We start from the raw sequence: 23,246 nt of genomic DNA, 5'->3' as shown, positions 1-23,246 counted from the left end.
TGCATCTGAACCTTCCAGGTGCAGAAGATTATAGTAATAAATGTGAGATATTAAACGAGTTAAACAGCTTTTGTTCAGAATCACTGCAGAGCCGTCATGAGACCAGGCCGACCTGTGTCATCGTGGGAATTTAAAATATAAGCATATAAAGAGTATAAAGAATAGGATAAGGCTGGTGACATGCTATAAGTTTTCTAACTGGCAACAAAATGACGTAAATCTATACGTTTTTTTAAAACGGGATCTATAATTTCCTGAAACAGCTGAAATTAGGAGGAAATGGTTCATTTATTGGACTATTTTTAGTGGTGGATTCATACACATAGTTCAGTTTATTTTCAGACATTTCATGATAAACAAAAAATAAATGTATACGGTCTGAAAAAAGGGAATAGGCAGAAGCTAAAGCTTATAACGCTACATACACTTCCACTAATGTCTATTTTTCTATCGCTGCTAACCTAACAACTGTTTTATAGATTAATCTAAATGTGTTTATTTCCTGATTTGTTGACACATATGTCTCACTGTCACCAGTTAATCTAAAAACCAGTTAATCCGACACACCGGCTCCCTCTGCATTAAAAGCTAGTGTGTGGAAACGCTCTGAAAAGGCGAAACAAACGACCAGAGCAACTTTGATTGCCAAGGATTTGCCTCCGTGCTGCAACGCTCGGTCTTGAACATATTTTACTGACACAGCGATCCCCGCACTCCGCAACGAAACCAAAACCGAAGTCATGGCATCACTATAGAAAGCGGGTAGGATACCTTTAACATATGATGCGCGAACGTCCTTTGTCACAGAATCTGGTGTCACCGTAAATGCGAGTTTGTTTCACAGATGAGTGTCAGCTGGTGTCTCGTGCTCCTAATGAGAGCGACAACTTTTTATGGTAATGGTAAATGGACTTGTAATAGCTTAATACTTGTCAATAGCGCCTTTCTAGTCTTCTGACTACTCGAGGCGCTTTCACAGTGTTTGTCACATTCACCCGTTCACACAGACATTGTGTGAACGGGTGTGCAGCACAGGGAGCAATTCAGGGTTCAGTGTCTTGCCCAAGGACACTTCGACATGTGGACCGGGGAAGGTGGGGAACGAACCGCCAATCTCTCGAGTGGAGGACGACCCACTCTGCCACTGAGCCGCAGTCGCCCCAGAATATGCTGATGTCTGTATTAATTTACTATAATTATGCAGGCAGACTTTACTTTTTCTGTAAGTTCTTTGCAATGCAGGGATATATGCAAGCGTTGCAAGCGTTACATTCCAGTTGAAAAGTCAAAATCAATCTTTTTTATTAATAATAAAAGATATTGGAAGTAAATTCCTTTTGGATCATTACTGATAATTTGCTTAAAAAAACTACCAAGTAAAAAATAATTCATCTATAATTGTTCATCTTGAATCGCCTCTGAATCGTTATCGAAAGGTGCCTAAAGAGTCCCAACCCCAAAATAAGCCTTTTTTATTATTTTATATTATTTCATTTGTATCATGTTGTTGTTGCCAGTTTGAACCTAAAGTTTGCATTTTAATATGTTAAGATTTGTTTACATTTTGCTTTTGTTGCATTAAACAATGACATATAGTTTTTCACCATGAAATTAACAAATTACACAATCAATTAGATTTTTTGCAGGTAAATTTATCATTTAGATTAATTTATAAAACAGCCGTTAGTTTAAGCGGCAGCCCTACTGGAAATGTGTATTAATCCACCGCTAAAAATAATCCGACAAAAGTATAATTTCCTCCATTTCTGTTCAGCTGTTTGAGGAAATTATAGATTTCCCTTTGTAAAAAACGTATAGATTTACGTCATTTTGTTGCCAATTAGTAAATATAGCATGTCACCAGCCTCATCCTATTCTTTATACTCTTTATATGCTTATATTTTAAATTCCCACGATGACACAGGTCGGCCTGGTTTCATGACGGCTCTGCAGTGATTCTGAACAAAAGCTGTTTAACTCGTTTAATATCTCGTTTATTACGAGAATCTTCTGCACCTGGAAGGTTCAGATGCTCCCACATCCTCATACTCTGCTCTGTGTAATCATCTCTAACAGCTGCACTGATGTGGTGTTTCTGCAGCAGCCTCATTCTTTTTATTTCCCTTATCTTTACCATTACTTTACTCCCCTTTCTTACTGATTTATACAGTTTTTTTTGTCAGTGCAAAAATAAAATCAGAGACAGAATTCCCAGAAATTTACAGCCAACTGTTTGGATCGCTCAGCGTTTTTCTGTAATTACACTTAATTCTAGCTGCTGGACAGAACTACAGTAGTAGGACTCAGACGGTACAATAGTAAAGGTTTTTATAACCATGAGTAACCATATGTGTACAACACTGATTACCAAAAGAAGATGTGATGTTCATATGGATGTCAATCAATCAATCAATACTTTATTTGTTAGGGACAGTGCACATTAATGAACAATGATACAACGTATCACTGTAAAAGTGCCGGATTATAGCAAAGATGCTAATTTGCATCCGTAGTCCCTGATAAAAAAGACTAGAAATGTGGTTTATTGTGGAAACTAAAAACACTTTATGCAAGTTATTTTTTTATGGTCTAATACTTCACTCACTCCCCCTTAATTTAAAGTTAGGTTTGGGATCAAAAGCATGGGCAGAAATGTAAATAGGTGTGGTTAAAATAATGTTTCTACATCCCTCAGTTTATGTAGAGAAATTAAGGGCGTAGTATCACCGCGGATGTAAATATACTCAGGCATTTACAAGCTACACTGAAACCTCTGGGTGCTTTAAGTCCATTAACTCAACACATGAACATAAGGGCGCACTCACACTGTCCGTTCTTACCGTGCCCCGCGCTTTAAGGTGATTGTCCCCCCAGGCCCGCGTGTACTCACATCACTTAGGATGATCGGAGCCACGCCTTGAATGCATATTGCTTATACGTCATCACCCCTCGGAGATTTAGTTTTGTCCGACTGTTTTTTCAATATTTTCATCGACCAAATCTGCATCAAACCACCGCAAACCGTTCGGTGGCATCTTTTTAAATGTCCGTCGCGGGGAAACGACACATATAAATAGAAATCAAGGCCGCTATCAATGCTCGCGCTCGTACACGTGCGCACACTCGTGCCCGTACATGTACATCTGTGCTTTACAAAAGCCCACCTCCCTCAACCGGGCGGCGACCTGCAAGCGCCGTGCCTGGGCCTGGGTGGACAGTGTGAGTGCACCCCAAGGTTAAGATGACAAATACATATCAGTGCTCAACTAATTTGTGTAATTTATAGCTTTTAAACACTCAAGAAGCTGATGTTTATTATATATTTTGCTTCAGTGATGATTCAAACCCCATCCACCTATTTTATTCTAGTTATTATCAACTCTATGGTAAAACACAGCAAATAGGGACATTTACAGATACATTTTGGTGTAAAAAAGTGTGTTAGAGTGTATACTCACAGTGAGGTTGTCCCTTAGTAGCTGCATGATCAGCGTGCTGTCTTTGTACGAGTCCTCGTTCAAGGTGTCGAGCTCGGCGATCGCCTCGTCGAAAGCCTGCAGGGAGGACAAGAGTCGTCAATGTAAATTTCTCTTAAAACATATTTACATACAGGTTAGGCTTGTCTCATTTATTGAGCTCTATAATGGCTCTTTGGTGTGTTCTCAAATAAAAGTAGTGACCTTTAAATTACTAATTAAATTACCAGTCATATGAACACAACATGAGTCTGCCTGCACATTTGAGCTACGCCTCTTTATAACAGGCTTTAAGTCTCTGATGAAGTTTCTAGTCTTAAGGTTTTAACTTCTGACATGTTTCATGGGCTCCATCTTGACCTTTAACGCGACTGAACTGTTCTGTGGAGGAGGGGCCACCTGTCTGTAACCAGCATAACTATAAAAAACACTCAAATTCAGCGCTCTTAAGTGAAAAACAAAGTGTTATGCATCCACCTGCTTGGCCAGAGAGCAGGCCTGCTCGGGCGAGTTGAGGATTTCGTAGTAGAAGACGGAGAAGTTGAGGGCCAAGCCCAGCCGGATGGGGTGTGTTGGCTGCATGTCCTTCTTGCTGATGTCGAAGGCTTTCTGGTAGGCCTGCTGAGAGTTGTCCACCGTGTCTATACAACAGAGATAACTACCAGTCACTTTATGTTTGCTACACAGTGGTCCTGAACATGTGTCATTTATTCTCAATGACTTAAAAAAACAAAAAAGATACAAGTACAATCTGTTCACATTGAAATAAATCAATAAAATCAATGTAAAAAACTGGCTCCTTTGCGTTAAAAGGAGCCAGTTCAGGATCATCTGGTAAGGGTGAACCCTGGGCGCCTCCCTATGGAGGTGTTCCAGGCACGTCCAGCTGGGAGGAGGCCTCGGGGAAGACCCAGGACCAGGTGGAGAGATTAGATCTCCACACTGGCCTGGGAACGCCTCAGGATCCCCCAGTTAGAGCTGGTTAATGTGGCCCGGGAAAGGGAAGTTTAGGGTCCCCTGCTAAAGCCGCTGCCCCCGCAACCCGACCCCGGATAAGCGGATGAAGATGAGATGATGAGAATAAAATCAATGTGTATCCATGGCCCTGTAGTTAAAATGATCCACTTAATTCATTCAGTACCAGTTAATCAACCAACCAAACCACTTATATCAGGAAAATGTCGACATGTACGCACCAGCATGAGTATTGTCTGTAGGGGGCCGCAGATATGGAACAGGACTGATGATGATGGCCTTAAGGTGTTGCCCTTTATCTCCAACTACCTTTCCTACCTATCCAGCTATATCTAATATAGATCTGTTTCCTCATGGACAACTGGGATGTATGCATATGATTGTATGTGCATGTCATTGTATGTATTAATTATGTATGTTCTGGTGCGCATTTGCGTGCTTTTACTCATTATTTCTGCTTACAGGTGGTAACTGTGTATATGTTTGACTGTACCACTGCCTTCTCATGAACCATGGGGTCCCCGCCTATAAGCTTTTCTAGCTTCCTTTGGGAGACCCGTTCACTCTACCCAATTAACTTTGTAATACCAACTGTATTTATATTATATTATGTTTGAAGTGGTATTTGTGAATAAACTAAACTGATGATGACGATGATGATGATGATTAATATAGCCTACACTTCCAAACCCTGCAGAACCAACTGCATTATCATTTCGCAAAATTTCTCTATGCATACAGTGAAGCTGGCAGCAACCACAGCTACAAAGAGTCTGCAGCAGGGTAAAAACACTCTGCTGTGCCCCACCTTCGAAACTCGGCACGTTTGTTCCCCGTGTGTTTTGGTTGTCACATCAACAAACTTTGTACAAACAGCATTTTCACAACAGGACCCTGTTTACTGTGACCTGCAGTGAATCTTGTCCTCTAGTAGCAGAAACGTTTTGGTTTTAACAGTCTGAGCTAAATGCTAACATTAGCATGGGTAACATTCCCATATTGGTGATTTTAACCAGCTGATGTTTAGCAGCAGATGTTTACAGCATTTATTATCTTATTAAGTGCATGAGTATGCTAATATTTGCTAGTTAGCACTAAATACAACATACAGCTGAGGCGGATGGGAATGTATAATATAATAGTTTTGCCCGATGTCAGCTGGGATCAGCTCCAGCCCCCGCGACCCCGACAGGGACAAGCGGTTGAAGATGAATGAAGATGAATACCAATCTAGTTTATTGACCTGATGATGTGGTGTGATGGAAAGTCATAGGATCACCAAAATTATTGCACATCACCCCCAGGGAAATATGGATGTCTGTACAATTTGTGCAATTCCATTTTGAAGACGCAGAAAAGAAATTGAGACCTTTGACCTGCTGATGGCGAATACGAACGTCTGTACAAAATGTTATGGCAATCATTCAAATTGCTTGTTGAGATATTTCAGGACGGGCCGTCCCAGACTGAAGCCCTGATAACATGGCTGAATAAAATCCAGTCCAATAACGAGCCTGGTGTTTTTTCCATGTGTGACTGCACGAAACCTTTGTTTCACATGTGAAGCTGCCGTCAGTAAACGCAGTGCAGTAACGTCGTCGTGATCATTTTCCTTTTCAAAAGGTGATAACCTTGGCAACAAACCGTTATGGGTTACTGTCTCTTGCCAACCATCTAAATGAATGTGTCTTCGCACTAACGACAGGAGCTTTAACAAAAGGATGACGACAACATGAGGATTTATTAAATGATTAGGTCAATTTGACTGTGATCTTCACCTTGAAGATGATATTTTGAAGGTGCTACAAGTCTAATTTTTAAATATTAGGGCGCGCTCACACTATCCTCCCGGACCGAGACCCGGACTTTAGGGTACTTGTCCCCCCTCCCTCTCCCCCCCGCGCCCCAGCCCCATTTGTACTCACACTACCTGGACCTCGGCCAATACTTCTTGCTGTCCATACGCCTTCAAGCCGTAACACGTCACACGCATTAATCGCGTGTGTGTGGCTTTGTTTACAAATCTTTCCACAGACCTCTGAGTTTTTGTGCGTCTTGTCGACTGTTTTTGAATATTTTCATCCGACCAAATCTGCAGTAAACACTCCACCTCCGCACCACACCAACATGAACCTTTCACCGCCATTGTTGTTGTTGTTAAATGTCCGCGCATGGTCCGTCCTTCTATTTACATGTCCGAACAGGCGGACATAACGCTACTGCCGTAGGGCTCGTGCTCGTACACGTGCGCACGCTCGTGCTCGTACATGTGCAAACGGCTCCGCTAAAGCCCACCTCTTTCAAGCGGGCCGTGGCGGCCCAGCTGGCCCCAGTTGAGCGCGGAGCGGGTGCGCTCACACTACTTAAAGGTACTAGACTTTAGCTGAAAAAACGGTTTTGGCCGCGGCCAAAAGGATAGTGTGATCACGCCCTTAGTATCACTGCCAGGGGCTTGTGAGGCCACGGTATGACTAATGTGAACAAACGACATCACGGCTGAGACCCTGATGCTTCATGAGTCCTCATACCCTGCTTTCCTCCTCTTTATTAAGTGGACACAGGAAAATATCTGAAAATGACCTTTTTTTTTTATTTCTTACACCATCAATTATGATAAAACCATAATGACATTTTGAAATAACACTGACTCAATCAATCGATAGGTCTATAGGGAAAAAAAGATCTGAACGTTATCCCTAGATGAACTCAATCAGCCACAGTGCACTGAGAGCCCTCTACCTGGTAGTGTTCAGTGATGCAACGCATTTAGTCTTGTTTTATTATTTTAAAATGTGCTACCACAACGACCACCAATCATTTCCTACATGTAAAAGTGCTGAACAACAATGGAGGAAAAATTAATACTTCCCTTCATCCAGAGCAGCTACTCTACCTTGTGGTCAACATTTTTACCCCCTCAGATATTTCAGTTACCTTGTACCTCACATAAGACCAGATGAAGGGCGCACTCACACTGTGGTTTGTGCCGTGCCCCGTGCTTTAGGGTCCTTGTCCCCCCCTCCAGGCCCGTTTGTACTCACACTACCTGGGCCTCAACAAATGCTTCTTGCTGCCTATACGTCATCACGCCGTAACACGTCACACACATTGATGACGTCATCGCGATACGTTGCTTTGTTTACAAATCTTTCCATAGACCTCAGAGTTTTTGTGCGTCTTGTCGACTGTTTTTGAATCTTTTCATCGACCAAATCTGCAGTAAACACTCCACCTCCGCATCACACCAACGTGAACCTTTCACCGCCATTGTTTTAAATGTCCGTGCATGGTCCCTCCTTCTTTTTTCTATGTCCCAACAGGCGCACAGGAAATGACCTCACACCGTCGTAGGCCTCGTGCTCGTACATGTGCAAATGTGCTTTACAAGAGCCCATCTCTCCCAAACGGGCCATGGACAGCAACTCACACTGGTCAAACGAACTATACTTTAGCCGTGAAACGTCCTGGGGCACGGTACGGATGGACAGTGTGAGTGCGACCGAAGTCAGCCCTACATTTCTCTCAGTTTGTGCCTTAACGCAATATTGTCGTAGTATTGTGCCCTTGATTTCTACAATATTTCTTGAGTACAGGTGTCTACCATCGATGACAGTTGGTGTAGCAGTAATTAAAATGGAGCTTCTAGCTCTTAGCAATAAAATGGCGTATTTACTGCAAGCAATAAAAATTAAAGAATATTTACCCGGAGCAACACAGCAAACAGCAACAGATTTCTGTTTGAGCAATAAAAGGGGATGCTCTTGTTAGCCTTTGATTAGCCAGGCGCCACACTTCCCTTCCCTTAACTGGTTTCAAGCCCTGAGTCAACAAACATCACTTTGCTCAACTGTCTCGGCTTAAGCGAACATCTTAAACGATGATAAGTGCTGTTACTATGTCTACTTGCTCCTCCTTTAATAAGGGGATGACACTTTGATTGATTCCCTAACTAAACCACAGTCAAAGAACCATGAGAAAATGTTTCTTCATGTCTCAAACCCACACACACTCACCCTTCTTTGAGTCCCCAGAGGCCACCTCTGACAGGTATCTGAAGTAGTCTCCTTTCATTTTGAGGTAGAACACCCTGCTCTCCGCCTGAGTTGCATTGAGAATGAGGAATTTGTCGAGCAGATTCTGTAACAGACAAGAAGACAAGAACGGTTCATAAACAGAAATACATATAAGGAGGACAGCAGATTGTGTATTTATAAAGAAAACCACCTGGTGTACAAGTGAATTGACAACTTGATTATAGGTGGGTTAAGAAGTTGTTGTTATTGTGAGGCATGGAGGGTGTGGGGATGCTAGAGGCACTGACTGAAGACATCTGCTCACGCCTGGCCCACAATAAAATATTTTTCAAATCTTAACAGATGTTGAGAGACGCCACACACAACGACATGTAATGATACATTTAACAGCTTTGTTCTTATAGGGTGTAAAGAGCAACCATTTGCCCAAAACAGCAAAACTCCAACACAAAGTCAAAGTCAGGGCCCGCGGGGTTGATATTTGATTAGTATTAGAACCGGCCCGTACACCACAGCCGCCTGCTGGTGTTTTCCACGCACCAAAACTACATTACCCACACAACTATTAGTCACCTCTCTCATGTACAACTGAGTGCAACACCAAGAACATATTCCAGGAGAAACAATCTTAAAATTAATCCAACACATTGTTCGAACCATTTATTTTCTAGTATAACCCCGTCCTTATGCCCCAATAGAGAATCACTGTGAGGGTAGCTAGCGTCTCTCCTGCAAGACTCTCTGTGTGTGTTAAAGGCCAGTGCATAGATGTGAAATGGTTAACCCTGCTGTTAGTCATCACAGTTAATGTGCCAGGTTAAATTAGCTTCGAAACGGAAATCTCCAACCAGTTTTGAGCAGCAGTTCTGGCAAAGTATAAGTCAAAAAGCAACTTATTCCGATGTAAAACAGCTGAGATGTTCTTGCACACTCAAATCATTCATCATGTCATGTACTGGCTGGAGGCTTGAGCCAGCTCGAGGTGAAAACTTCCAGCTTTGTTTCAGTGATTACAGTCGGACCTTTCAACCGTGGAGAAGACCGCTTTAATCTGCTCAATCCAATAACCTGGCCTGGGAATGTCATGCAGACACTAAACCAGGCTAAAACCACCGGATTAAGATGAACTAATCGCCACTTGTAAATGAACTCATACAGTGTGACTGACAGAGCAGTGGATTATTGTGGTTGCTATGCCTTTCATTTCTCTGGTTGTATTAGAGCAGTGGTTCCCAACAAGTAGGCTTGTGACCCAGTTTAGTGGAGACACGACTTGTGTAACAGCTCTCAGATTGCTTGATTTAAAGGATTTTATAGGCTGAAGACGAGTATTCAGTATCCTGCTAGAAGAAAAAGGAAAAAATAATCGTAATTTTCGTTTATTAATGTTTTTTCTTCATTTCCTCACACATCTTGTGTGGCACCAAGATTTATTTCAAGATCCCTATGCAAGTCCTGCCCCCTCCGTTGAGATCCGCTGCATTAGACTGTTGTAGACATTGTTGTAAATCAAAGAGCAGGACTAATTTAGGCTAACATTGGACGAGTTTTGCATTAATGTCAGAGTAACTTGGTATTATAGGTGTTAATTCCCTGGATTAGACACAAATTCCTGTCTGCTTTTATCCATTTTCCTCACAGTATACTGTAAAGCAATACTGAAAAATGACATATACTTGTTACAACCCCCTAAGATATTCCTACTGTCTTGACATCTAGCCATCAGAAACATCTTTACTACACTTTCACCCATCTCTATTCTTTAACTGCTACAGTGCCAACTCAGTATGACAAACTGTCAGAGTCCAGTCACTTAGGGCGCACTCACACTGTCCTTCAGCCCCGTGCCCCGGGCTTTAGGGTACTCGTCCCCCCCTCCCTCTCCCCCTGCGCCGTTTGTACTCACACTACCTGGGCCTCGGTGAATGCTTCTTGCTGCCTATACGTCATCACGCCGTAACACGTCACACGCATTGATTGCCGTCATCACGATGCGTCGCTTTGTTTACAAATCTTTCCGTAGACCTCTGAGTTTTTGTGCGTCTTGTCGACTGTTTTTGAATATTTTCATCGACCAAATCTGCAGTAAACACTCCACCTCCGCATCACACCAACGTGAATCTTTCGCTGCCATTGTTGTTGTTGTTAAATGTCTGCGCATGGTCCGTCCTTCTATTTTCTATGTCCGAACAGGCGCACAGAAATGAAGTCAGAACCGCCGTAGGCATCATGCTCGTACACATGCGCACGCTCATGCTCGTACACGTGCACACGCTCGTGCTCGTTAATGTGCAAACGCGCTCTACAAAAGCCCACCTCTCTCAGACGGGCCGTGGACGGCCAGCTGGCCGCAGTTATGTGCGGAGCGGTTGCACTCACACTGCTCAAACGCACTAGGCTTGACCCGAAAAACCTGTTTTGGCCCGGTGCGGAAGGACAGTGTGAGTGCGCCCTATAACGCTCACCAGATGACCACCAGAAGCATCACTCTCGTTTCTCGTTGCCAACCAGCAGTTAAGTGTTCAGTAGAAATTGAATTGAATAGAAAGGACATTGCTCTGTCATTGGGCATTTGATTGGTATAAAACGTGTCCCATCCCACGCTCATTTTCTATGACAAATGCAGCATGAAAGCACAGTGGAAACGAGCCAGCAGCCAACTAGCTAAAGGCTTAGTAGTTAGCTAGCTTGCTAAATCCACCATGCCCCCCGTAACAAATCTGTCACTCATCTTGCAATAGCAATGGGCTTTCCAACACGGTGCCAGGGGCGTGTGGATGAATTACATTTTTAAATTGGACTCATTTATGGGCTGGATCTCCTAACGTCACCACTCCACTGCTCGTTTGGCCTCGCTTCACCTCTGCAGCATGCTGCAAGTCACTTTATACTGAAGTTTGTTAGATGCTTGGCGCCATTATTTCTATGGTTGAACCATTTTGGAGATTGTAAGATTGTATCCAGCCTACACAGCAGATCAAGTGTTAACTATAAAATCAGACTACCTTCTACGTATGTCTCCCATGCATTATTTTGACAGCAATATATGTATATGTCCTCAGAAGTGTCATATTTTAATGCTGCTTTTATTTTTAGCTATGTTATGAAACACTATGGTAATAACACATGAAACAGCTACTGTACCGTTTCTACCCCAAAGCAGAACAAATATTATTCATTGGGGAAGAGAACCAATAATTATTTTAATCAATTGGTAAAGTCTTCTCAAGGTCCCTGACATATTTTGTCCTGCGGATACACCAGAGCTTTCCCTTTCCAAGCATCCTGCTGCTTTAAGGACAGCATGGCTCCACCTGTGCTTCCCCTCCCTTCATTCTTACAGCACCACATCACTGCAGAGGCTTCCAGCTTGACCTTGAAGATATTATTAGAAGTCAGCTCAGGCGCGGAAAAATTTGAGTCTTGTTTGACCTTGAGCAATTCTTGTTCTAACCTAGTCAGGACCTGGCAGTGTGACGGTTGTTCATGAAGCCTTGATCTGCTTAATCAAAGAGCTAAACTGTTTCAAAATTATAGATGATAATCTTGGAGCAGCTGAGTAAGACTTGCGTGAGCAAGGCTGACTGAAAACTATCAGATGGGAATTGGGTGTTAGAGATAGTAGACAAGTGTTTTGGGTGGCACTGGCACACACGGAGGCGCAATGACAACCTGTGTGGAGCTTCTGTGGGCAACGGCATTGGTGGAGAACATGGCTTTGTTCTGACCAGGCTTGCCTCTGTGTTACATGGGGTTTGGGCAAGCACGATTACATTTGTTGCCCACCACCCACACCAATAGGTGGGGTTACTTCATTAATAGATTATCAATGTGTTTTCTTGCCAAATTCACTGGCAGCTTGCAGAAAAAAAAAGACCTGAAACAAAACAGCGAGCCAACCACAGAACTCCACAACACATTATATATAGTCTGTGGTTAACATGGACGCTGAGGGGAGGCGGCAAAGGCTTGACCGGAGAGCCATAGAGACCAGACACAGCCGGGGTGCGTTCATTGTGTAATCGGTAATACCAGTGTTGTCACAACTTTATTAACCTGTGGGAAAATTTCCTCACTGTGGCATCACTAAGTCCTGACAGATTGAAAAATATGTAAGAGTCACGTCCACAGTTGAAGTTACTGGGCATTTAGGATGAAAAAGGGTTACCAAGGGTATCAAGAGTACTGTTGTATTGTGGCCTTTCAAAGCCTACACTGTGGCCCCTGAAATCTACAACGTGTTGGCTACCGTTGCTGGATATATCTGGGGTTCAGAGGCTAGCCCTTTCAGATTTGAGACAATATATTTATATTTTATTGCATTTCTACTGGCTTTTACATTTATATTTCATTGAGGTTTCACAAATTTATTTGTTGGAATATGTAAGTACTGACAAAGAATTGTCATCGAATATATAATATTAGTTGTGGAGCAGCTAAAAAAGCTTTAGAAGCAGTTATTTTTCATGTGGAAGACATAAATTGGTTCAACAGAGCAGTGCATCACTACTTTGAAACTGATGAATGCATTAATCAAACTGGACTTTCTGGATTGCATTTCATTCTCTCACCTCGTACCTGTAGCAACACTCCCACACTCTGCTTCTTAATGCTTTCTTAATGCAGCATGATTAACTCAGCTGACAGATGCTGCAGTAGTAACAAAAGGTTCATAAAATATATTAAGTTTTTAAAAATCTACATACAGGGAGTCCACCCCCACCTCCCCCCCTCTGCCCACACACGCAATCAGTGACTTCACATGACTTGTGCTGCAGTGTTGCCTTTCCAGTCAAGCACTTTTTTGCCTCTGCAGCGAGTACAACAAAATAATGAAGCAAAGATACCAAAGTATTAACCCAGGGGCTAGCAAGACAAAAATAGAGGAAAATGAAAGCTCTGTTTGACAACTCTTAACAGCTGCCAGTGCTGCTGGTGGCAACATTATTGCTGTCTCCACGAGTAAACCCATGTGACTGCCTGGTATTCTTCCCTCAGCCAGGAGTGCTTCTTTCTCTCTTCCTCCACTGCTCCCTCTTTATACCTTCTGCACCACTCCTTCCCTGCCTATCATCACCATCACCCATCTAGTCCTCTCTGTTTCTCTCTCTCTCCCTCTCCATCTTCACACCCCCTCGCTCCCTGCCTGCCCTTTCCCCATCCTTCTCCGTACCAGCACGTCGTGGCAGATTTCTTGGAGTTCAGCCTCGATCTTCATACGGTACTCGCGGGCCATCTGCTGTTTCTTCTCGTTCCCCTCCGTCTTCTGCTCGATGCTGGAGATGACGCGCCAGGATGAACGACGGGCCCCCACCTAACGGCAACAAAAACAACAGCGTCAACCAATAAATGGACGTTGAAAGACAACGTCCTCTATACATGAGTGCATAAACACCAACAATATCAAAGAAATACAGCTGTTTCCTCATTATAAAACCAGATAATACTGAAATAATGTCATTTCTAAAACTTTAGTAAACATAAAGGAGCTTGTTATTAAAAATTATCTTGAACTAAATTGGCTCGGTAATCCCAAATACAAAGTGTATATATGCTCATCCTAGCATTAGAACATTACGTGCGTGTACTGCCCGGTACTGTGGCAAGCACTGAAAAAAATCAAGTAAACCTCAATGATAAATAGAGCAGCAGTGCTGGAAAACCTGAGGCTGCTCTTACATAATTTGTGCTTTTATACTTAGACTATAAAATCTTCATGAAAAAAAACAAACACACAAAACATAGCAGTGCAGCAACACTACACAAAAAGGCTAAATGTGAGTATTTTAACTGTCACTTAATGCTTTAAATAAACATCAGGGTCAAAATGTTTTGCAACATGTGTCACAGTTCTGCGACTCCTTTAAAAGCAGCACATGTTCAAAAGAGTACAACTGCTTACAAAACTGGCATTTTAGCAAGTGATGAGCCAAGACAGGATAAACGCAGTGTACGCTTGAACGTTGCAGCCTGCAGAAAAAAATTTGGCAGTCATTTGGGAAAAAACAAGAGGCCGTAACTTCAGAGGGAGATGGTCTGAGCTGCCGTAAGTGTTAAATAATCATGTTGAAATGCACCATAGGTGTTTATTTAGGGTGTGACAATATATTGGTCATATTCGTTTGGCAGTGCATGACTGTAATGATACGTGTGGTAGAGCTGAAAAATGGAGCACAACTATCAATTTAATCTATCAACAGGCTATGTTTGCAGTACAAAGAGGGAGTGGAACCGCAGACTGAACTTTCACATCACTTTAACCACTGGTGGGGTTTTTTTCCTGCCTGTTTTAAAGGCCACGAGTAGTCAATGGTCAACCTCCTCTCAAGATCAATCTGTCTGCTGCTCTCTATTTATCATTGATAGAGTAACGACTATTCATTACTCAAGTTTAGAAAAAAACATTCATTCCTTACATTTATTTGTTTATTTGTTTTAAAACTATTTACTATTATTACTATGAAACTGTTTACGGTTCATTTATTAATTGAAGAAAATGTATTACTTGTATTTCATAGTAAAATATGTGAGAAAAAAATGGTTACGAATAATGAAACTCATTCGTTTCTGCACATTTTTGTCTGAGGTCAATCTATTTTAAGTACAGTTTCATCCCGAGCATCTACAGATTCTGTGGAAAATGAAATAAAACATCTTTGAGTCATTAGATGGGTGCCGTACCACGTTCTTATAGGCGACAGAGAGCAGGTTACGCTCCTCGTTGCTCAGCTCCTGGCCCTGCTCCGTCACGGACTTCATGGCAGCCGCCATGTCGTCGTAGCGCTCGGCCTGCTCTGCCAGCTTGGCTTTCTGCACCAGGTCGTTCTTATCCATTTTTAGGCTGCAAGGAGAACAGGGGACAGGAAGACAAGTTAGCGTGTGGACTTGCGCACTCTCCTTTTACGAGACGGATCAGGCAAAAGAGACTGTAACGGCGGGCCACTCTGGCATTGTAACAGAGACAGAGAGACTGGGAGAGAGGCAACGAGAACGACCAGGTTGAGAAATACGGGCGTGCAAGATCTGAGGAACCACGATATAAGTAGAGCATGGCGAAGAAGGGGAAGGAATTAAGAGACAGGGAAAACCACTAGAGTGGAAAAGCCACAGTATTGGGCTAGAAGATGAAACGTGTAAGGATGCTTCGCTGTTACATAATCAAATCACTTACACTGGTTGGGCGATAGCTAATTACTCATCTGTCGCTGATTCTAATATCACATTAAAATATGCAACAAAAATAATACAGCAAAGACCTAACAGCACTTCATAAAATGTCAAAAACACTTTCAATTCAAGCTCCCAGTTGTTTCCTCCCTGAGGGTTTTCTGCTCGCCAGATGAATGTGTAGGTCTAAGTAGGCCACAGCTTCGCATCCATCTCCTTTATATCTACACGCTGTAAACCCTCCGCCACGGCCTCTTACCAGTTTTATGCATCTACATTTGTATATTTAATTCATTTAATAAGTAATTATTTCTTTATATTAAAACAGCAAGACACTAAACTAACGCAATAGAAGGTAAAATTGTTATTACACCAGCACCACAATCCAACCTCCATTCAAATCCCATCTGCATCACACCAACATGTTTGACAAAACGTTACATTTTCGATGCTTAGTGAAGTTTCCGCCCTTCCACCAAAGAGAAATTCAAACACCCTGTTTGGTTAGAGCACCCTGTGAAGCTTACCTGACCTCTGTGCTCCCTGTGGAAGCATGGGGTTGAGGATGGAGTTTCCCTATGGAGGTATAATAAGCTACGATAAATACAACAATTTCTCGAGTTTGTGTAGTTCAACAGTATTTTCTGTATTCATTTCATCTTGTTTTTCAACAAATGCTCTTCAAGTACTTGTATATTTTTCTGATTTAAGTGGCAGATGTAAGATTTAATTGGATTTGTGTCAATGAACCGGGTCTCCAGTTTGATCCTAGTTATTCAATGTTGAGCTACCATGGATGGTGATTTCTCATCTTAGGGCGCACTCACACTGTCCTTCCGCACCGCGCCCCGGGCTTTAGGGTACTTTTACCTCCCTCCCTCTCCCTCCGCTGGCCAGCCCGTTTGTACTCACACTACCTGGGCCTCAGCGAATGCTTCTTGCTGTCTATACGTCATCACGCCGTAACACGTCACACGCATTGATGACGTCATGGAGATGCGTGGCTTCCTTTCGTAGACCTCAGAGTTTTTGTGCGTCTTGTCGACTGTTTTGAAATCTTTTCATCGACCAAATCTGCAGTAAACACTCCACCTCCGCATCACACCAACGTGAACCTTTCACCGCCATTGTTGTTGTTGTTAAATTTCCGCGCATGGTCCGTCTTTTCTTTTTTCTATGTCCGAACAGACGCACATAGAATGACTTGAGAGCTGCCGTAGGCGTCGTGCTTGTACATGTGCGAACACGCTCTACAAAAGCCCACCTCTCTCAAACAGGCTGTGGACGGCAAACTGGCGGCAGCTAGACGTGGAGCGGTTGCACTCACACTGGTCAAACGCACTAGGCGCTACCCGAAAAACCTATTTTGGCTCGGTATGGAAGGACAGTGTGAGTGCGCTCTAATACAATACGCTTTACTTTTATTGATATTCAATCAAAAATGAAATCAAGCCAGAGAAAAACAGCAAATAATGACATAATTGAAGTAATTCCACTAAGGATAAACAGCCTGTGGTTTGGCGTTATTTTGTTGTTACAATGTTTTATCAATTGTTGAGAGAAATTCAACATATTGATCAATCACCAGTTCCAAAAAGGAGGTGTCCCTATAAATGTTTGGCCTCTAAACATCATTCACTACTGTGGACATGTTAACATTTTGTTTTACAAAACAAGAATTAAAACTAATGTAATTGGCTTTGTTGAAACCAGCTCTAACTTGTGATCGCTTTAGAAGAAGAATTCCTTTATTTGTCCCGCAATGGGGAAATTAAATTTTCACTCTATTTTTTCATGACACACACACACACACACACACACACACACACACACACACACACACACACACACACACACACACACACACACACGTTAGACCTAGGGGGCTGCCAGTGACTTGCTCAACAGCACCTCAGCAGTGCCCAGGAGATGAACTGGCACCTCTCCAGCCACCAGTCTACACTTCATTCATGGTTCACACAGGGACTTGAACCAGCAACCCGCCAGTTCCAAGCCAAGTCACCTATGGACTGAGCTACTGACGCCCCAGTACAACAGCATCATTGGCGGCAGTTACAGTATCTGTAGATGTACAGCAGATTTATCCCTTATTTTATTTTGAAAAACTGCCCAAGCGCTGCCGTGTTTTAAGGAGACTGCGGCAATTTCCTGAGTCCTGCCACGAAGTTATAAGTTATAATTTAACCACTCCAGGACATTATTTGTTTGAAGCCATTCCTGTGTGGATTTGCGCTGGTAAAAATAAATCTCCTAAGTCCGTTCTATAAAAAGACGGCTGCACCTTCACTCCTGGAAATGAGTTTTATTGCATTCATGTCCATGTCTCTACCTTCACAAGCAGCATCCCCACAGCACGACGTACCGCCACCAGGGCTCATGCTGACGTGCAGTGCCTGGCTGAAGCACAATGGTCAAAAAGCTCTACTTTTTATCATCAGTTCATGGATATTTGTTTCAGCGTCCTTGTAGATGTTAGGTGTAGACGAGGCATTGTGAAATTTTGTTTTCCCGTGGGTAGCTTTGTCTTCGTTAAGCCCGCTATGTTGTAACTGGTTAAAGCACCAGTCAAAAGTGTGCAATGGGTCTTTTGTCAGCAATGGAAACCTGTATCTCCTGAGTTCCTATAACTTGCAGTGGCCTCTCTCTCTCTCTGATTAGTGCTATAAGTTGCATTTTGTGGGCAGATCTACAACTGACGTATTTTCCCCCCGCTCTTTAAGATTTCACTGCGCTCCAACGTGAAACTTTCATTTAAAATGAGCCATTTGATGTTTTATTTTTTGGGAAAACAGAGGTTATATTGCGTGTATCATGGCGACTATTGTTTCTCCCCTTTTATCTGTGTACTCACCGTGACATTCAAGAGATACGGTTCAATTGTGAATGTTCTCATTTGTCCAGGTCGTCGGTATCCTCAAAGCAATTTCAGTCAAAAGCAACAAATACCCAAGTCCAGTTGCTTTTGACTGAAATTGCTTTGAGGATATGGTTCAATTGTGGTTACGTTCTCTTTCCTTTACACCAATTCATGGTGTAAATGGTAAAATCAGAAACAGAATAAGAGTAGAACGGACATTGAACTGTGTGTCCTGGTCATTGGATCGGTTTAAAAGAAAACTCATGTAATTGTTCATGCTTGTGAGCTGCAGGGAAAGGTTAAGAAGTCAGGGTTTTCTGCCAGAAAGACTTTTGCTGTAGGACTGAATCATACGAGGAAAACATCTCATTACAATTATATTTGACTGCGATTGCAATACTGCAGTTGAGATATGATTCACGATACATAAGGGTATAATCCTTTATGCATCACTCGACTCATTTTCATTGAAAGATTTATTTAAATGATCATTGTGTGATTTTTGAGAGGTTCTGTAGCTGCAAAGTTTTTATTTCTCTAGTCTGTAGAATTCAACTTTTAGGCCAGGAAATCTCTGCATCACCCCAATATTTCTTTCAGCATGCAATTTAAGTCATATTTTGCATTTAACAATTAAACACTGTGTGCCCCTGTGATGTGGTTACTGCACTAGGGCTGCACGCTGAGGAAAATATGCAATAACTTGGTCGAATATTGTTATAATGATATTACATGTGATCAATAAAGCATTAAATGCCTTTCAGGGTTTTCTTTTTGGTATACTGCTAAAATACAACATATTCCTTTTATAATGCAAAACTAATTTTAAAAAGGAAAGTCATTACAAGCATTGTTCTAGTGACCAAATTAAATTAAATTAAATGTGTCAACCATCAGGGATTTTGCCGTAATCCCTTTAATATCGCCGGGTTGTCATAGCCCATGGGCAATGCAGTAAAACAATGACTAGAACCACTATAAATATTTTTGTATGAATTGTGAATAAACGTAGTAAAGCACCTTTATTTTGTCCGGTATTTAATTTGCTGGATTATCCAAATATAGACATCTATAACAACATGACCACAGACCTCACGCCTGAAGAGATAATAGGGGACAAAGTTTGATCCTGCTGTCACGCATACACTTTCTGTTGCCTGCAGAGTGATTATTAGCCTCTCAGCTGGCAGTGCAATGGCACAGTCCCTGTGCTGATTCAAGGGCTGAATCATAAAATCAATTATCCGCTGATATTGACTTCCAGCAGTTCAACGAAAAAAAAAAATAGTGAGACCATTAGTTTGTGGGATCATTATGAATTCAGACTCATTTCCTCCATTATCAGGACGGTGATTGGGAAGAAAGCTGAAATTGGTCTAAATTCAATGGTTGTTTCGAGGTTTGAGAAAAACCGGGTAGTTGCATTTTGGCAAATCCCCAACATCAGCATCTCTACAAGGTCAGTTTCAGTTCTCCATGTGAGAGCGTGACGGATTACAGCAGCACCTTTTAATCACATTACATTAGTTTTAAGAGCAGAAGAAAAAAGGATCAGGTTAAAATATCCTATACTCTTCATGTCTTTATAGCCATTCTTATAAACCAATAGACAAGTTTGATTTTGTATGGAAACATTAAACCATGATTGTGGTACTTTACATGTCCAACGTCTTCATGCCTTTTAGATCTTAAACAAGTCAATTAATTGTGCAATTATTTGACAACTTAAATACTTTCTCACTAAATAATTTTAACAATTCCACTTGGTCATTTGCAAGCTTTCCGTGACTACATTATATTGTACTTAACCACCATATTCTGACATTTCACAGACCAAAGTATTAAGTCAACTAGTCAAGAAAACAATCATTTGATTATAAAGTTAATAATGATCAGTTGCTGGCTTATTACATTAACAGTTTTGGTGAAGAATTCAACAGCATGTATTGGTTAGTTTTGCCAACAGCGTCAATATGTGCATCAAACTTGACATGATAATCAAACAACCATGCACATTTTTTATTATGCAAGGAAACATTATGCTCGTTATAAATGAATTACTACAAAAAAGTGGCTGTAATTTAATGGTATTCACTACTCTGACAAACATTTACAATTAACTAAACTAAGAATTATTTAAATTGTCAGACCTCTTCGTTATTTCTCATCTCGTCTGAATTCCCATTTAATCTAATTTATTTAATTGGTGTGCTTTTAATGTGGTAATTGATTTAATTACTGGTGTTGTTCAACAGGGCACTGGATTTGACAGACCATTTAATAAGCAGATCAAGAAGGCCAGGCTTTTCAGCAAAGATGAAGAGGAAGTGAATTTTAAGGCTGCATGAACACATTGGTGTCATTTTACCAGCCGTATTACGCCTTCAGCGCTAATCTGTTTGAATTTAACAGCGTTTAGCATTGGGTAAAATGCTGCTTATTGCGGTTTCAAGTAACATCAATGACACATTAGTTAAACACCGTAGCGACCCACACATCTATTAAAATGGATCTAAATTAGCCTCTAGAGCAGCGGTCTTCAACGTGTTTTAGGCCAAGGACCCTTTAGCTGAAAGAGAGACGAAGCAGAGACCAACTACTACAAATTGTATTAAATTAAGTAAGCATGTTAAATTGGGCCTAACAGCTAAGTCGATCTAAAGCCTGTACACACAGCTTTTAATGGTGCATACAATACTAAGATATGACATTGATCATTATCACCTAATCATATATTTATACATCATTTGTTAAGGTTAAATAAGGCACATTGAATCATTCAGCTCATCTGTTCATGGCTGTCTTGCCTATAAGCCAGTAAGCCCATCATCAAGGTTGTGCAAATGTATTTTTAAAACAATTTATCTTGGATAATAACACGTTGCAATGCATATTTTTAGACATATTTAAAAAAAAAAAAAAAAAAGGTTGGATAGACTATCAAACAATTTGGCGGACCCCCATGCAGTGATTCTGGGGACCCCACTGGGGATCCCGGACCCCCTGTTGAGGATCTCTGCTCCACGGTCAGCTCCAGTTCTCTGGTACGCCACCATTAGCGATGTTTTTTTTTATTATATCGAAATAAGGTTAACAGGCTTTTGCGCACCGAGGAAATGGGGAACACCGTCTTCCGCTGCAGTGGCGATAGAGACACACTGATCAGTTTAAAAAAAACATCGCCTCAGCAATAGTTTTTTAACAAGGACGCTTAAAAAACATCCCTCCAGGCCGTGAACACTGTGGTTGTAGCATTTTAGTCGGCCTGCTAACAGCTACGCCCTCCTTGTCGCATTCCCCTGCGGAATTTTTAAGATGGAGAGATAGATTACCGCTAGCTTAGCATGCTAACTGAACGTCATAGCAGCATAGCTGATAACGGGAGCCGGCCCGATTCAATCTGAATAGCGATTCAATATTCGCCGACGACGACGAGCTACGAGCTGAAGTAGCTAAATTATTAAATAGCGGTGAATCGTCCGTTTCACCTCTGTTGTCGAAGAGAAACCGTTGTTGAAATTTAAGTCGTATTTGAAGGGGAAACTCCTGGGAAATAGGGCAGGGTGTGTTAGCTCCCGTATCACTACGCCATAACTGAGCTGAGCTAAGAGGCGTCGTCAGTTACGCTGTTCTGCAAATAACGGGGGTCATTTAACCGTTAGATCGGGGACAGCCGTTAGCTCAGCACTATTCTTACGTTATTCACGGTGCTATCAACTGACTGTGTTTTAGCACTGGCTGTTAAAAAGGCTGCTTTCACGACGGCCGGGGCACACGGCTCTGCTAAGCTGTCAAAATGGCCAAACTTGCTGTTTCTCCCTCCCGACACGGTCACCGCGCACCACACCACGCATGGCATCGAGCGGAGCCTGCTGGGCCTTTAAGAATGAGCGATCTACAGCACATTATACAGCACATTATTAAGACCACGGTGCAACCTCATGACAGGTGATTTTTGCGTGTTGTTTCTCGCTATTTAGCCATAAGTCTCGGCCTAAATCCTCGCACCCAGCCCCCAAAACCACAATAGGCACCTTCCGCCGCAGAGGCAGGGAAAAGGGCCACCGCTGGAGCTGCTGGAGCTGCTGCCCCCCCCCCCCGAAACAGTGTCCTCACCCCGTACACAAGACAGTAATCGAGTGATATGCAAGTGAACTCACATTTAGAGCGTGCTAGGAATCCCGATTTTATTCTCTGAACGATGGGAGTTTGTGAAGCCGTCCTCCGCTCGCTGCTCAGGGTATTCAGGGCAGTACCACTTCCGCCTGCTCTGACACTTCCGCTTCCTCTAAAACCCCACCCCTCCCCCCGCCAGTATCCATGGCGACCGCGCCAGGGGGTTTCCTGAGCATCTTGCGAGGGGCTTTGACGTCACGAGGACCATGGCAACCGCTACAGGATGACGTACGCCGGTCACCGTGGCAACTGTCTCCATGAGGCTGCTTGCTGGTGTCGTATCTGAGTTCACCATCGTGGAAGCTGACACAGCTTCGTGTGGGTTACACAGATTTTTATTTTATATTTTTTAATGTTAAACACAGTACATAAACAATCATTCATGTATCTGTACAAAGCATACACAGGACCGCTTTGCTCAGATTAATTTGTGGTGCCATTTTTTGTGTTAAATTCAATGTATTCAATAAAATAATGTTGGAAATGCTTAGTTTTTTTTTTAATTCAACAAGCAATGTGTTGCATTTAAGTAGTACACTG

The 23,246-nt window shown here is 42.2% G+C and overlaps 1 protein-coding gene across 2 annotated transcripts in view; it reads right to left on the bottom strand.

Annotated features, from left to right (window-relative positions):
- The window catches only part of ywhaba (tyrosine 3-monooxygenase/tryptophan 5-monooxygenase activation protein, beta polypeptide a), a 28,371-nt gene extending 5,575 nt beyond the window's left edge, over window positions 1-22,796 (bottom strand). The window contains exons 1-6 of one of the 2 annotated variants that reach the window (XM_083939166.1): window positions 22,691-22,796; window positions 15,167-15,326; window positions 13,659-13,799; window positions 8,465-8,588; window positions 3,954-4,117; window positions 3,459-3,554 (exon numbers count right to left, since the gene is read on the bottom strand). In XM_083939166.1, coding sequence (XP_083795292.1) covers window positions 3,459-3,554; window positions 3,954-4,117; window positions 8,465-8,588; window positions 13,659-13,799; window positions 15,167-15,319 — 678 coding nt within the window. In that variant the 5' untranslated portion in view covers window positions 15,320-15,326; window positions 22,691-22,796. Of the gene's footprint in view, window positions 1-3,458; window positions 3,555-3,953; window positions 4,118-8,464; window positions 8,589-13,658; window positions 13,800-15,166; window positions 15,327-16,179; window positions 16,197-22,690 lie in introns of those variants that run through there. The other variant, XM_083939167.1, reaches the window with a different exon arrangement.
- Window positions 22,797-23,246: the final 450 nt, after the last annotated feature.

The sequence above is a fragment of the Echiichthys vipera genome (assembly GCF_963691815.1).
Source record: "Echiichthys vipera genome assembly, chromosome: X".
NCBI classification, from domain to species: Eukaryota; Metazoa; Chordata; class Actinopteri; order Perciformes; family Trachinidae; genus Echiichthys; species Echiichthys vipera.
This window is presented reverse-complemented; position numbering and strand designations above follow the sequence as displayed.